The sequence below is a fragment of the Haliotis asinina genome, chromosome 8 (genome assembly GCF_037392515.1).
Source record: "Haliotis asinina isolate JCU_RB_2024 chromosome 8, JCU_Hal_asi_v2, whole genome shotgun sequence".
Classification (NCBI taxonomy): Eukaryota; Metazoa; Mollusca; class Gastropoda; order Lepetellida; family Haliotidae; genus Haliotis; species Haliotis asinina.
The window spans coordinates 64,069,254-64,086,234 of NC_090287.1; the positions used below are offsets into that span (position 1 = coordinate 64,069,254).

The window sequence follows — 16,981 nt, forward strand, 5'->3', positions numbered from 1 at the left end:
TACTCTGTGATACAGATGATTCCCTCAACACAGATCTCTTCTTAGCTGGTGTAGAGTCAGGCACCAAATGAGAGTCACACATGACAGACACACCTGACATCTCACTACAATTACAAATATCAGCTGTAGTAATCAGCATACGGTTCTTAGCACAATCATTTGCCTTACCCGACATGACTGATGGATACTGTCTTACCTTGTCCTTAATTTTACATCATACAATTAAATATAGAGACTGAAAACCATATCCAGCAAACTCTGGATTGAAGAAATGAAATAAACAAGAGAAAAGTGCTGTATAGGGAACGCAAGTCACCCACACAACCTTCCTGTTGGGTGAAGGAGAGACTGACAAACATGGCTGGTCATGTGACCAATACTTGCACCAAAATATGGAGAAAAGGGAGGGTGTGAGTAAGATTTTACGTATTCTTTTGAAGAAGGGAACTTCATGGGATTCTAAGTGCTCCACTAATGCTTCGGATAGAAGAGGGAGACAAGCAAATAAGCTGGAGTCAGGATAAGAAAAAATTATATTTTACATAATTCCAAAAAATCTTTATCAAGAAATTAAAGTACAGACAAAAAAAATACCCATACTAATTTGGTTTTAACAATAAAAAAACCTGTACTGCCTACATAGTGCTCCTAATGGTGCTACATTCGTAAGTCTGCCTACTGTATAAATGCCTGTACACCTGAGCACCTACACCACTAAAGGTGGATAAAATGTGAACTTAGTGTAAGCCATGTGATAAAAATATGTCATGCAGAATGTAGAGAAATGAGTTCAAACATGCCAGTAAACTGCGACAATCATGCTTTGTTACAAAACACACTACCTTGGGTGCCTGTTTGGGCGATTGCTTGGATCCAAAACAGACACAAAGTAAAGTTAGAAAAATCATATGTGTAATGTTTCATCATCTCCCCACAACAAGCTGTTTACCAAAACAGGAGAAAACAGGACTTTTACAAAAACTCTTTAACCAGGTCAAATCATTTAACACATTTCAAATTCAAAGTGCAGAAAAAAAAATCATAGCATTCTGAATTTTTGAATGAAAGAGTGTGTAAATAACTTGTGATAGGCAAATTGCAACATAGGCACTCATTCAAAATGACTTATTATTGAAGGAACGACTTGATGCAGCAAAACTCCCCTTTTCTGGAAATACTACAGGATGTTGACAACAAATTCAGACCTAGGGTTAGAGCTAAATTCCATAATTTTCAGATTCACCCCGTAAAGAGCACACCACCTCACAACACATTTGCAAACAGCATCCAACAAGACATGAGACAGAGCTGAGTCACTATGCACCTCGTAGCTTCTCGATCAACTCCTTGGGGTCGGCTATGTTTCCCTCACTGCTGCTGCGCACTATCAGATTGTCTGATGCTGTGGAGCCTGACCTGGAGTGGTCTGGAGATGGCTCCCCACTGAGAGATCGTTGCTTGTGCAGGTCTGGTCGAGGTCGAGATCCTCCAGCTCCTGTTTGAGGGCAAAATCAATTTAACAACCTCCCAAGTGGGAACAAAGATGATTTTACTCTGGCTGTGATTGACTGGTGAGTAAATCTACTGCTGCTTTCCTTGACTGACGTATTTGGATTGTTACGAACAGAATTCTAACACTAAACCATCACGATGCTCCTACGTTAATGTCAAATTTCTGAATTCTGACCTTCCAGAGGAAGCAGTCATAGTACATTACAGATGTCAGGAAACAACAGCAACTACATTCTTGACAGTAAAAACACTTGTTGTCCTCAATCTAATGCTTTTGTAATACAATACTCAAATACTACATTTAAATATAACTGGAACTTAAACACATTTAATTATTAAACTCTATAGTGCATGGAAAGTATGGTGTAAGCAATACATGTGAAATGTTACCATCGCTCTTGTTCTTGGCCCTTTCAAAATTTGAGTCTGAGCTGGCGCTATTGGTAGATCCTCGGAGGTTCACATGCCCATCGCCTCGACTCCAGCCCCTTGAGAAGCTCTTCTCAGCAGCAGCCTTTGCCTTAGCACCATCTGAAAATGAAGTAAAGGAATATTTAATGAGGTGAGGTGAGGTGAGGTGAGGTGAGGTGAGGTGAGGTGAGGTGAGGTGAGGTGAGGTGGGATTTAACACCCCATGAAGGAATATATTGCTCGTATGATGATATGCATGCGTGTAATGTGTCTGTCTGTACCAGCCCTGACTTGAGCTTTTGCATGCCTTTGTATGTATGGCTGATTGTACTAGTCCAGACTTCAGCTGGTTTTATAGAGCTAGTTCATGGAGATACCATGCCGCAGTAAAACAGGAATATCTCACTCATTCTCATTACACTCTGAGCTGACCAGTCCTTCTTGTACCTAATAATGCCAAATGCCAGGCAGGGACCAACAAGGACCATATATTAATTACTTTTGGTATAATGCGGTCTGGGATAACCCACAACCTTCAGTTCTCCGTTAGACGCAATAACCAGGATGATATAGCTGTAAAACTAGGTTCACTGTCATTAGTCTCACATTTTGGGATCACTGTTATACCATGTCATCAAACACAGTGAGTAAATATGGCTCAATGACAGATCAGCAATGTTGCAGCAATTTAAGGAGTGAGTGAGTGAGTCTTATGCCGCACTCAGCAATATTCCAGCCATATGGCAGCGGTCTGTAAATAATCAAATCTGGACAAGACAATCCAGAGATCAACAGCATGAGCATTGATCTGGGAACCGATGACATGAATCAACCAAGTCAGCAAGTCTGACCACCTGATCCCGTTAGTCGCCTCTTACGACAAGCACAGTCGCCTTAGATGGCCAGCATGGGTTGCTGCAGACCTGTTCTACCATGGATCATCACACGTCAGCAGCTATTTACAGAAACATCAAATACAGCAAATATGTTCAACTGAAAAGAGTTAAAGAACACCTGTACTAATTAATGTGTCACTGCTGGTTGTTGCTATTGCAATGCACAGTTTTCCACCTAAGGGTGTTATTTAACGTGAATTGTGTATCAGCACTGTTTTATTGTCCCTCTACCTTGTGATCGCCCTCGTCTCCTTTTTTCCTTCTGTTCGCTGAGTCGAACCAGTGGCAGGTCAAGGAGGTCAAGGCCATACACCTGTCGAGCTAACACTCGAGTTAGTGTCTCCATTGTTTTCTGTCAAACAGAATCAACATAACCCAAGTGAGCAAATCAATTTTATACCAACATGAAAAAGTTCATTTTAAACAAATGTACTTTTCTTGCTTTTAAAAAGTGAATTGATCTTGTTTGCAATATGAAGACTAAATAGCATAAAGTCGTGTGTGTGTGTTTGTGAGTGTGTTTGTGAGAGAGAGAGAGAGAGAGAGAGAGAGAGAGAGAGAGAGAGAGAGAGAGAGAGAGAGAGAGAGAGAGAGAGAGAGAGAGAGAGAGAGAGAGAGAGAGAGAGAGAGAGAGAGAGAGAGAGAGAGAGAATTTCTACAAAAACCATCAACATACAGTCCCCTGCTAAGAATTATGAACAATTCAACCATTTATATGAAGCTTTAAAAGAGATAGGAACCATACCGCCCACTCCTTGACAAGCTCCATCCACGATGTCAGCGAGGACAGCACTCCTAAAAACTCATCCCACAGTTCCGGGCTGATGAGTACATTTAGGTTAGCCTTGATCCAAGTAACAATTAGCGTCTGTAATCAAGTTACACAGAAACATTATTATGCTCAAATTATTTCCTTGTCTCAAGAGTGAAATTGAAAAAGACAGTGTTTCCAATCTATGTGAACGCATAAAGCATTCCACATTGGTGGATGAATCTGGAATATTTTGAATAGCAATAAGTCAGTGAAAACCTGTTTGACCCCTCGGCCGACATGACAAACATCTCTCTGTCACATCGAGGCAAAGTCAGTTGCTATAGGGTGATGCATCTTAGCAACAGTAATACCTTATCACATGCTGCAAGTTCTTGGAGTTCACCCTCAATGTTACCTTACAGACAAGTAATAGTGGTGGAAACCTATAACCTATATAACCTAATGGAATACTCTTCCTGAACTACTTAACCTCCAGTATATCTGAAATGGACCAAAATCACTCACAACTGCCAAGTGCCCGTAAGAAAGTTGCTCTGTGAAGTACAACAGTCAACATGAAAAGGTTAAAGTTTCTGGAATGAAGTGCTACCTGGAAGATGGGCTGAGCCAGCCTCCCACCAATGGTCCTGTACCTCTCTGTTGGAGGCTTGGTCTGGAGAACGCCTGATGTGACTCGCAGCAGCACCACCAGTATCTGCTCCCTGGAAACAGATGCCCTCCATCAACAACACACTTCTATAAGTTACATAACAACCATTTGAGTATGGAGTCTCCCTACAGAGGAATCATGGCAGATGGTGACACAATCTTTAGTACCTACCATGTCTTCTGGTGCAGCTGAACATTCATGACCACATGTCTGTAGATGTTGAGCACTCTCTTACATAGGTCAACCTGCAACACACCGCAAGGAAACTATTAGACATGCACACAATCTTTCTGGTTGAAGGAAATACAACTGCCATAGTATCTTCTAAGTATATTTTGAAGGGGAGAGGGCACCTGTTCCTGCAATGAGTTGTGTCTGCATTAACCAATGATACCGAGGAGCACATTCTGTATGTACACCTCTGGATAATATGGTCTGCTTAGTGGACAAACATTCATCAGCCATATTGGTGACCTAAGGTGACGTCATCAGGGATTGATATCACACCTTTAGGGCGATATCGTACTAAAATATACCAATATACCCATATTGCTCAGGGCTTAGGTTAATATTTACTACACACAGGAATAACAAAGCACCTGTTCCTGCAGTGAGCTGTCATCGTCGGTGTCAAGGAGGAAGATGTTGGCAGCATTGGTGATGAAGACCTGCAGCACCTTCTGCATCCCAGCGCGCACCTCCAGTTGTTGTTGTTCCCCTTGGTCAGCCAGGTCCTGCACCGCCCCTAGGTAGGATGCATTACGGATGTACTTCGGTTTCTCCAGGCCGTCAGTCAAGAATGACTGCCGTGGGATGGATGATGCACTAGCACTTAGAGAATCCTGGGGAAAGTGACATTGATGATAGAGTTGTTATCTACTGGTTACAACATTTACAAATTTAAGATGAATAAATACAAAACTTTCATGCTTCAACATATTACCATGTAAATACATTTCTTTTAATGTGAAAAGCAAGATAATGTTACAAAATATAATCTATGATTAATGTTTTTAAAAGCATAATTCCTCTACTGTAATGTTTCATTTTGTTTGTGATACTTTTAACTTGCTTCAGTGAGAAGACTGAGAGAACACGAATGAGAAATAACCTTCTACAAACACCATGATGATACATGAAACAAACGTTTGCTCTAAATAATCATGGAAGCTGTTAATATGGGAAAGCGGAGTAACTCTAACTAACCAATGAGTACAAAACATGCAGTTAGATAAAACAAAAGGAACTCTCCATGTCTCCGACCCAATCACTCATGCTGAGTTGACAAAATATACACATGGGTGGTATGTCTTTCAAACGATTCAGACTTTATTCTCTTCATTTTTCTGTCAATAAATTCAACAAGATGTTCTTTCACAGTAAAGCAAATGACAATATACAGTATGTTTTCCTCAGCTACTACAAAAGTGAAATTCACTACCTTACCCTGGACAGTTACAACAGAAAACTGCTGTTTATTTCGTTAGAAGGAGTTTAAAAACATGTAATCAGACCTATGCCTGCCATAAGACTCTCTGTTAAATACGTACATCTGAGGAGATATCCTCCTCGACGATGTCAGATAGACTACTATGATGAAACTCAGGAGTGTTTCTCTGTGAGTCGAGGGCCTGCCCCGTCTCTGAGCACGGCTCTTGCATGAAGATGGGCCGCTGGTCCACATGCTAGTAACAAACAAAAACAGCATGCAGCATGCACAATGGTAGCAAGAAGTAGTCAACATTGGAGTGATCCTTACAAGAAGCTGCCCTGCCCTTGTCTTGCCCTGCCCTGCCCTGCTCTGCCCTGCCCTGCGAGTGTTCTAAAATATTTACAATGGATGCACATCTGGTGATTGATCCGAAAAACTCAATTTGAAAACATATCTACCACAAGTGCTTGTTAAAACGAAAACAGAAGAAGACAGAAGTTCAAATTATGATGCACCAATTTCAGTTTCTTGAAATTACGCTCCATCCAACCCCAAATATATGCCCGGGACCAGGTGTCACTTACACACGTCTTGATCACAAGAACAGTCTTTCACGAAATCATCAGCTTCTGTTCTGTCAAGTAAGGTCAAAGTACATAAAAATCTACACATTTGGGGTTTTCTTTTAGCCAAGACTGGACTACTATACTCCAAAGTTTTTGCCTCAGATGCATTTCATTCCTACAAGTCAAGAAAAGACCCCTACGTTCCACTAAGGATCACATCCGGACACATCGGCATCATCAGGGTTTGTCAAGTGCAACCCATGATAATGCAGCCAATGCCTTGAGAAAACTAACACTAACTCAAACATTGCACAAAATCCATGTCACCAGGTAAAATGCTAGTATTTCAATGGGAAATTAGTATGTAGACATAACTTGTAAAATAGGAACAGTTAATGATTTTGTTTTAATGAAATTACTAATCACCACTGACACACACAATTCTTATATCTGACATGCTAAGATACTAGAGTTTGTAAAACTTATATTCATGCAATCTGTTACATTATGACATCATGCTTTATTACTCTATGAAGACAACTAGCTTCATTATTACAGGTTATACAGCTTAATCTATGACACATCTTTGGCAATTCTCTTTGAAAACTAGTATGACAGCAATTTGAATCATGTGACATTACATATGAAATTCAAACATTTAAACCGCTAATAAACAGATAAAAATTGCTGTTCAAGAAAAGAGTAATGTTCTAACATAAACATACACTCAATGAAGTCTTGGAAGAGTCGCAGGTTTTTGTAACATAAAATAAGCACAACAAAATGTATATTTGAATAATCTTTCTGAACCAACCCCAATGATGCAAACTCTCCACCCCCTGTTTAATGATGTTTTAAATGAAAGCCTGTGACTCTCCCTCCCAGATACAGAACTGTAAGAACGATGCAACTAAACATGCATGCTGTGGGTGGGGCAGACAGTGAACAACCTACCTGGAACCACTCCTTGTACACTGTAATCACCTTCCTCATGGCTGCAGCATGGCGGAACGAGAACAACAGAGCCTGCAGCGAAGAGAAGCACCTATAATTCCTCATCACACAATAAACAGGTCCATGGTGCAAACACCTAAGTATAATCCTACCAAACCCAGTACTTCTTGATCTGAATCTGTTGTATACTGAATACTACAAAGAGAGAGACATCTGAACTATGGCAATACAAGGTGATAACAGCTAGATAATTTATCGAGTTGCATTCCATCAGTTACATGACATGTATAATGGTGACACGTTTCATCAACAATTAGTTGGTTGTCCTGATAAAAACATCATATGATTATGCATGATGAATCTATGACTAAACATCATCTAAAAAGAATAGAATTGTGACATATGCAAAGCTCACCTGTCTGAAGCATTCATGTACAATATTGACATTTTCCCGTGTTGAGTAGAGAACTGTGCGAACTATCTCGTACTCTGAAAGACTATGGTCATCACTGCACTGACTAGAGTTAGCAGAGTCCTTCTCAGTGAAGTTGGAACCTGACAATGTGCTCGCATTGCTCCCTGGGATAGGTTCCATGTTGGTGGCCTTGACCTCTGATGAATCAGGCACATCATCTGTGCCACCCTCAGCAAGAGCTGAACATGATAGCCCTCTGAAAAACATCCAACAGTCGTTACACAGTGCATTACCAGGATCAGGATGGACTTTTGTATATTCTTTAAAAATTTAAAAATGATGTTTCATCAAATTCCTGAGAAATATGTGAGGCAAAAATGCAGATCCCAAAAGGTCAAAAGTGCAGATATTTTAGAAACTGATTAGTGTATTACACTGTGTCTCTGTGTGTTGACTTGCAGATGCAGAAATTAAGACCAAAATAATTTAAAGTCTCTCACATTCTACACCTGATATATGTGAATGAATGTCATAAAACGAACAACCAGGATCTCCCAGCAATATTATGACTATCATGTACCAGGCAAACAGGTGTTCTCTTGCAGTGGTGGCCATGATTGGTAAAATAAAGACTCTTTAAATGGTGATGACACATGTCAAATTTTCCTGAATCAGGATCAGTCGTGAAGAGTGAGTGAGTTTAGTTTTACTCCACATATGCTGGCGGTCTGTAAATAACTGTCTGAACCAGACAATCCAGTGATCACCCACATGAGCATAGATCTACGCAATTCAGATATGCTGACATATGTCAACCAAGTCAGTGAGCTTGACCACCTGATCCTATTAATCATCTCCCACGACAAGCACGAGTCAATGAATATTAATTCTAACCTGAATCTTCATGGGTCAGTTGTGAGGAGTAATGTGAATGTTGAATTGATGTGCCTTACTTGACAAGATTGTTGTCTGGTTTCTTGGTGGAGAGGGTAAAGTTTGCCAACCACTTTATGAAAGAGTCCCGGCACTCAGTGACGTTGACAGGCTCATCCTTCGCCATCATCTCAGGGATTGTACGTACTCGAGGTAGGTCTGTAACATCATGTTTGTCCAAGTAAACTTTCCAGAAACTACTTATGATTACAACCCTGGAGAATCTGAGGCACTTGTGATCAATTATATATTGCGGAAAACGTTCACTGATCAAGAACAATCATCTCATAAATTTCTTTCAGGTTACCAAATGCTAATCACCAAGGTTGTACAAATTCAACAGTATTTTTCCTGTTAGCTCATATAAATTACAAGGGACTAAAGTAATAAGTGCCCCTAGCAACCCCAGTCTGCTGATTCATAAATAACTAAAAGATTAACTGATAAGTGCAAGCAGTACTAGACTGATCCCTGTGGAGCTAGTGTCTCACCTAATACTGGTTCGTAGATGTCCCTCATCTCAAACTCAGGCAATAACCAATGTAGATAGCTGTCCTTGAATTTATTAAAGAGGAACACGAAGCTGGTCTCACGCATGTCCTTATTCATCCACTCTATTTTGATCACCTGGAACACAGGCATGATTGATGATTTCAAACCAACAACCAGTGAACACTGAAACTGCTAAAATGATGCTCCTGTATGATGTACCAAAGCAAATGTCTGTCTTAAGAATATTAGAAAACATGGACTCACCTCAGATACCATGACTGTAAGTAGGGCATCAAGGAAGTACTTGGTCACATTCTCAGGAATCTTTTCACCAGCTCCAGGTAGTATTGCAGTTACCTCCCCTGATGCAATCACTCCACTGCAGGCTGAAAGTGAAGTGCAACTTTAGGGACCGTTCATAATGGCTAGTGCTGTTATGACGATTTTTACAGAGAGGCATTTTAATGTGAATAACACCCCCATAATTCCTAAATTTAAGTACAAAGTGACCCCCCAATGACAAACACACATCCCATCCTCACCCCTCAACTTAAATTTCATGTTCAACATTGCTGACCACTTCCAACTCACTCTTATGACTACAGAAATAAAAAGGATCATGTTGTCCTTACTTTGTTAAGAATGGTATGGAAAACACCTGTATTAATGTAATACACAGATAGGACAAACACACTACAGTTAAGGTTACAAATAGTGGGAAAGTACAGCTCATAATAGTGAAGATGTTGGCAAAATTCAATTAGTTCCACAAACATTTAACAAAGTATTTACAGCTAGGTAACAATTTCTACATCGATCAAGATGATTTGGACACATTAACGAGAGTTTTATTGGAACAGATTTATGTTTGATATTCGTTTGTGTATAAAATGCAGGCATCCTGCCATGTGCTCACACAAAAAACACAGCACATTTATGCAAATGAATATAAGTATATATCAAAAGCCAATATTTAAATAATTGAAAGATTAATCCAAGGTACGTTTTAAGGGTGGGAACAATCATGCTGACATTAGTGTGAATAGCAAACCTTCTGATTAATCGTTGTATATCTTTATCTATTCAATGAATATATTAATCTTATACATGACAATAACTGCATATATTTCTATTGCACATGCAATACATGTATTGATGCCTGAAATCAGGAAGAACATCCTGTTTGTGACAATGTAGAGAGTAACGGGGTCAACATGTAATGTCACATTAATGATAAATCAGCCATGTCAAATGTCATGATGAATGTGACAAAGGAATGCTAATAAGCACTACAAAAGTGGTGTTTATGTCCTATTACCTGTCTGTATCTTAAACTTGGATAAAAGATGTTACAATGAAATAGTTACAAAACTTTGTGTCACTTAAAATCAACAGACCATTTGAGTGTTTTAAGAAACTTGTAATGACACATCATAAATGTGAGAATTAACGTCAATAAACTTATATTATTAATACTGTATAACATAGATTACTTAATGAAGTTAACATTTGATTATTGATGTGGAGCTTCAACCAGAAATAAGCAATGTGCAGTGTTTCAAAGCAAGCTCCATCACAGAGCGTGACTCCTGCATTAGGTCTTCCACGTCATGTGCAGGCAATGAGGTGTGGCTGTGAGGAGCTTGGCTGCATAGCCTTGTACCACATGTAACAACTTCAGGAAAATGGGCTGTGAAAAAGGCTGTTGGATCATGTAAGTTGTAGGATCATGTAGGTTGGCACTCATTCAAAATAACGGCAACAGGTGTCAAACACTTAAAGACATTAGGAAACTGTTTCCTCAAAGTGACAAGTACATGAAAAGACACATGACAATTGAAGTTTAAGCTTGTTGAGTTCATGAAAAGCAGATGTCTTTGTATGAGGACTCAAACCTTTGTATTTTCAATGTTGTCCACACTTGACAAAAAATATTTGAATCTAATCAAGTTTGGATGTAATATGGCTTGAACCAAGAGTTTGTCTTTAGTCTTACTTTTCAGGGGCCTCCTTTGAAAGCACTTCCACAGGCCAACAGAACAGAAGCTTCTGTCGATGTTACTTTAATGTATTGAACAATAGTTGTGCCTAACATTAAGACTGGCAAAAAGCAAATATTAGCCTAGATTTACTCAAATAAGAAACATGGCGATCTAATTAGCTGACACACATTTTCATGAATGAGTTAACAAATCACTTAAAACAAAAACACATATAAAACAAGGTTAGGAAGCAGGGTTGGGGTGGAATCCAATGAGTATTTCATACTGGACTTAGGCAGATACTCCAGTGCTTTAACACATGAAAGGGATGTGAACACACGTCTTTACTATTTACCCAGGGTAAATATTTTTCTACAATTACACTCAACATGCTCAAAACTATCAACTGCAAGCCAAACACTGCACAGCAGCTACAGTGAATGAAGCATCACTTCAGAGGAGATGCTACAAGATACCACAGCACTGAATATAGCCAGAAAGCCTGAATATATATCTCCAGAAAGGTGACAACTACAAATTTTATAATTTCAACTGACAATACACATTGAAAATGGTGCATAAATAGGAAGCGAATTACTGCTCATATTGCCAGGACAACTGAGAGAGAAAGTGCTTACATAAAATATTCATCAGTTCAAAGGGCAATCACAGGTTATAGACGGTAACAGAACTTCCCTTTCATATGCTGAGAAGCATGGACAAGGTTTCATAGAATGTAAGATATTATGAGTTAGTTAATTAACGAATACAGATATAATATAAATTGTAATCTATACTAATTTTGAGAAAACATCAACACTTTAGTTCTTTATGAAAGTATTTAAAATACACAAAACATGCATATGTCAGTAGTGGTATATGTGACACTCTGCAAGAACCCTTCTCATGCAGTGGCACATTGCAGTGAAGCAAAACAGACTTACACAGTGGCCGCAGGGACCCAGACTGGTGATTAACTAAATTGACAGAAAACAGTGTGTCGTCATACACCATGTCATACACCATGCTTCTGTGACAAGCCAGACATGTTCACTAGCTGTATGTAGCACACAATAACTAACATCCTTATAAGCATGACTCCAGTAACTTGGTGCTAACATGTTCATTGTGGTACCTCCAATTACACTGTTTTATTACAGACAACTGACCAAATTGAACAACCATTCATAATTATCACCATGTTTACACTGTCTGGGGCATAGGGGGGCTCAGGCAACTAAGGCACTGCAGTTCGATGTGCAGAGATATTTCTCCTGCGCACATCCCTGTTGCGTTTCTATGTATGTCAGAACATTACCTAGGTTGTACAAGTCTAAGACTGCATCACTGGAGGGTACCCTCCAACTTTCAGCCAATACACCAAGACAGGCACAGAAACTATCTTGTCCACGGGTCCAGGTGGGGATAACATTGTCAAAAAACTAGTTCCCATAATACCTTCACCATTGGACATATTTGGGAAGGACTATAGAGCAAACATCAATTTCTGTTGCTGGAATACATTTTGAAGCAGTGTTAAACCAATAAGTGTTTAGCTGTTGTGAGCTATTTGCAGGTAACATAGTGTGACAGAATGATCCTTCCCTATGTCATACATCATATTCAGCACTTCAATCCTGCTGTTGCTACATTTCTTGAATGTACCCATTGACCCCTATCAGCATCCAGTGCATGTCAGCAAGGTACTGCATTCATATATCAAAGACAAATATTTCAGGAAATGTTGTGTCAGGTCGTGTCATGAGATAACATTACATATGAACCATATTGTGCCTCTTATATAACCTCGTCAAACAGCATGCATGCAAACTAGAGAGCTGGTGACAACAAAAACATGATGACATTGAGTAATATGAATCTATTCCCCCACATAGGTATTCACAACATTACTGAACACAATCTGTGACTAGTCCAGGGTAAAAGTGTCCACTGGTGGACAGTACAGAAAGGTCAACGTAATTACTGGTAATATCAACCATCAGGTTTTTCATAATAATTAAGCAATGCAAAATTATGTGCAGTCTTCAAAGTAAAAAAAAAGCTTGTTAAAAATCTTCATACATTTCTCACTGTTCATTTGAGTGAGGTGAATCAATCCTCCGTCATCACTCCACACAATGTCTGCTAGAAACCTAATATAGGGCTACCAAGGTTAATCAACACTGCTTTTGAAGTGGAATATCTAACCCTTGATTAGTACAACCACAAGCCAGTGGAAACGCTTGTATGCTTCAAGTGCAGGACATAAAGCAGTACATACTTAGAGAGTGATTCAGCAACATCACACCATGATAACTGACTTCCACATGAGGTATTCCCTTCTGATCCCAACCATCTCCCACCAGCTGCTACCGGCAACACTTACTGTCAGGAGGTTGGGGCACCTTGTTGTTGAGGATGTCCTGGTGCACACCATCTCCAATATCAGGCACCAGCTGCAGGAAGATGCGATGACACTCCTCCGAAGCATTGTCCTGCAGGATCTGGTACCACACGATGAAGAGACGCATTCCCTCCCTTCTTAGCTGCAAGCAGAAATATATGCTTGTTGCAGATGACATAAACCACTACAGTTTTTGGTGAACTTTGGCACATAAATTACCATGTGTATATGTTCTTGAGGTGTTTGTTGAGTGTTTGAATAAGAAGGATGGACTCCATCTACAGGTATACAGTACACCTTTCACCAAGTATTCACCTTTATAGAATTGGCAGGATGAAGCAGCTTCTTCATGACGCGGCCTACAAGAGATGTAAGACATGAGTGTCACCAAGTTGCACACACAGTGATATGTTTGTAAGTTGAACCATGTTAAAAAGATTTGATGACATACAAGTCTACAATGGATTTATGAAACTGGCCTCTGGGACCTTTAAATCTTACACTGTGAGATTGTCAACAATTTTAGGTGACTATAAACATAAATCATCTGAAATATATCCAGAAATAGAACTACTAAAGTTTCAATCCCAAATGAACACATACTTCAAACTTTCAGAATGTGAACACAGACTTATTAACTCAATGAATATACTCAAGATCCCTTCCATCTAAGTGAACCAGTACACACCTATACTGTGGAACATCCATCGCTTGTGAATCAACTCAGGTAAGAAAAAGAGAATTTTCTGAAAGAAAGATCAGGAAAACATTATCACAGCATAGTTCACAGTTAACACATATGAAAGTCAAAACAGCATGGGGATTACTTCACAATACTTCAGAGACCTATTCACAAATAATTTGAAATAGTCTGAAATACATGTATACTATTTTTCTCTGAATAGAAAATATTTCCTTTAACTGGATTTCCCCAAATTCTGTGTAATGGTTGGAATACTCAAGAGCAAATAATTAACTAACATAAGATTTAGACCAGTGATGAAATTGACAGATTGTCAATACATAAACCATGACCAACCCTGGTTCGACCATATGTGTCATAGACCTGAGAGCACTATGACATCAAGATATGAGGCTATTTTCATTGTTTACATGTCACAGTATTGTTGACATAATGCTATTGGTATGTAGTGAACATAAAATTACTTTTCTTGATGAAATGGACATGTTTTGGTTTTCAGAAGCATTTTTTCTGTAATTACACAATAAAACAGTTACAGACTGGTGAATTCAGTCAATATCTGTTGTTTTTTTACCCGTGAAAAGCAATATTAACCACAGACTTATTTCTCACTCAATATTATTTTTTACCATAAAAACAGGTACTGACCTCATCACCAGTGTGTAATTGTATACCATTGCAATATTCTGACATGTGGTTTCTAACATATTTGCAAGTACTTCATCAACCTATCCTTTCCTGTTTAGCTGACTTTATACTGGCATTTAATTTTTCAAATACAAACAAATAAACATGTGTCCTCTCTGTCATCACTTAATTCAAGAAAGACTGGAATGAGACATGTCTCACTTACATAAACCTGAAGTCTGCTTCTCACTAAATATTAGGTCATCTCTTGTTTTCCCAGAATAACTGCATTTGAGGTTTTTGTTTTTTCAGTAAGACCTCTTCCCTTTTACTTTTTGTAATTGTCTTTTCCTAACTCCATATGTACATCAACATTCAAATGACATATAGTTTGAAGTCAACTGAAAAAATATTGTTCAAGATTAAGTTCAAAGTGCAAATGTTTTCCCATGCAAGACTGGAACTGCAACTTTCAGATTGTAGGCAGATTCATTAAATCATCATCTATATTGTAAATTATCCATCATTGACAGTATATATGTTAGAGAAAGCACTTCTCAGGTTTGGCAGACAAAGTAAAATCATCATGGGCTGGAGATCCCTCGGGGCTTATTTGTATCATATAAACCTAAAGTGTGCTTTTCACTATATATTAGGTCATCTCTTGTTTTCCCAGAATAACCGCATTTGAGGTTTTTGTTTTGGAGGGACAGGTTTTACTTTTCGTTAGTCAGACTGCTTCCCAGGTTTTACTTTTCGTTAGTCAGACCGCTTCCCCGGTTTTATTTTTCTTAACTTTACATGAACATCAACATACAAATGATACATGAGAGTTTGAAATCAATATCATTCAAGATTAAACTCACAATACAAAGGTTTCTGAAACAGGATTGGAACCGCAATTCTCTCATCCATATGCAGATGCTCTACCGCATGGTCACCGGGCCGACGAAGGTGGGGTTTTTAATTTATCTACTTATAGTTACTGCCATTAAATTGATTTTATGCGTGCTTCAGTTATTGCTATGCAGCTTCATTAAATGATTATCTAAATTGTAATTACTCATCACTGACGGTATATATGTTAGAGAAAACATTTCTCCTCGATTTTGGTAGACAATGTAAAACCATCAGGGTTGGGAAATCCCAAGGGGTTCCCCCCCTACCTCCGGTTTTACATTGTCTATCAAAACCTCAGATGCATGTTTTCTCCTATACTAACGAGTTAAACCTACAAAGTCATTTAATGAGACTTTAAGATCCTTCACTGATGGGTGAACAGGGATGCCAGCATCAGAATTTCCTCCATTGCATGTTGATCGCACAGAATAGCTGGACTGGAGATCTCCCACAGGTAGGCTGTCCTACACAATAATCAGCCTATCGGCTGATGGGTGGGGCACACCAACTAAGCACTCCAATTCAGATTGTACATGAATGGTATTCAATACGTAAGTCTGTGATGAATGTGTCACATTTCGCCTTTAGGCAAGATTTTCTTAAGATATCAATCTTTTTGAGACAAGGATTATTTGATATCCTAGGTCCCTATCTTCATTTGGAGTTGTGGTCATATATATTTTGACATGATGAAATATTACTGATTGTGATAGCTCTGTTTAGAGTTTTAGGGAGTGTTACCTGTATTATCATAATGGTGGATTTAGAGAACAGTCATCAATGGCAGAAAGTAATGATCCATTTCAGAAATTATGCTTAAAACAGAGATGCCAACACCATATTATTGCAAATAATAGTTTCCACGTTCAAAATTAGTAGCTTGACCATAAAATTAGTAGTTAACTAAATAAACAATATCATGATGGATTCTGAGAAAAAAATATTACAGTCATGTAGTTAAATTGTTTGAGCCAGAACTAAATGTATCAAATTGCAAAGGTATTGAAATCAGCTTTGCTACAATTACGTTTGTTACTTGCAATCATCTATTGCAGTGCCAATATGTCATTAAATTTGATGAATGGAAGTATGTGAACTCTGAAAATGTATTTCATCGTTGAAAATAGATGTTTATGCCTATAAATGCAAATTTTAATGAATTTTATTCAAATTTCATAGGATTTCTAGTGGAATCATATTGGCGTAGTTAGAAGTTAAAATTTGTAGAGACGATGAAATCGTAGAGCTTGGCATCTCTGCTTAAAAGAATGTCATATCAACATTGTTATTACCATGATATTGATAACCACTATGATAATTATTTGATTGA

The 16,981-nt window shown here is 38.6% G+C and overlaps 1 protein-coding gene across 9 annotated transcripts in view; it reads right to left on the minus strand.

Annotated features, from left to right (window-relative positions):
- Nucleotides 1-16,981, minus strand: part of LOC137295380 (ral GTPase-activating protein subunit alpha-1-like) — an 87,418-nt gene that overhangs the window by 40,827 nt on the left and 29,610 nt on the right. For 7 of the 9 annotated variants that reach the window (XM_067826715.1, XM_067826709.1, XM_067826713.1 and 4 more), the window contains exons 4-21: nt 14,110-14,167; nt 13,737-13,780; nt 13,404-13,563; nt 11,962-11,994; nt 9,300-9,421; nt 9,035-9,170; nt 8,564-8,702; nt 7,611-7,866; nt 7,196-7,267; nt 5,794-5,928; nt 4,843-5,085; nt 4,415-4,488; nt 4,184-4,295; nt 3,565-3,687; nt 3,051-3,171; nt 1,903-2,043; nt 1,325-1,495; nt 843-866 (exon numbers count right to left, since the gene is read on the minus strand). In XM_067826715.1, the coding sequence (XP_067682816.1) occupies nt 843-866; nt 1,325-1,495; nt 1,903-2,043; nt 3,051-3,171; nt 3,565-3,687; nt 4,184-4,295; nt 4,415-4,488; nt 4,843-5,085; nt 5,794-5,928; nt 7,196-7,267; nt 7,611-7,866; nt 8,564-8,702; nt 9,035-9,170; nt 9,300-9,421; nt 11,962-11,994; nt 13,404-13,563; nt 13,737-13,780; nt 14,110-14,167 (2,164 nt within the window). The remainder of the gene's footprint in view (nt 1-842; nt 867-1,324; nt 1,496-1,902; nt 2,044-3,050; nt 3,172-3,564; nt 3,688-4,183; nt 4,296-4,414; nt 4,489-4,842; nt 5,086-5,793; nt 5,929-7,195; nt 7,268-7,610; nt 7,867-8,563; nt 8,703-9,034; nt 9,171-9,299; nt 9,422-11,961; nt 11,995-13,403; nt 13,564-13,736; nt 13,781-14,109; nt 14,168-16,981) is intronic. The other 2 variants (XM_067826712.1, XM_067826711.1) reach the window with 2 other exon arrangements.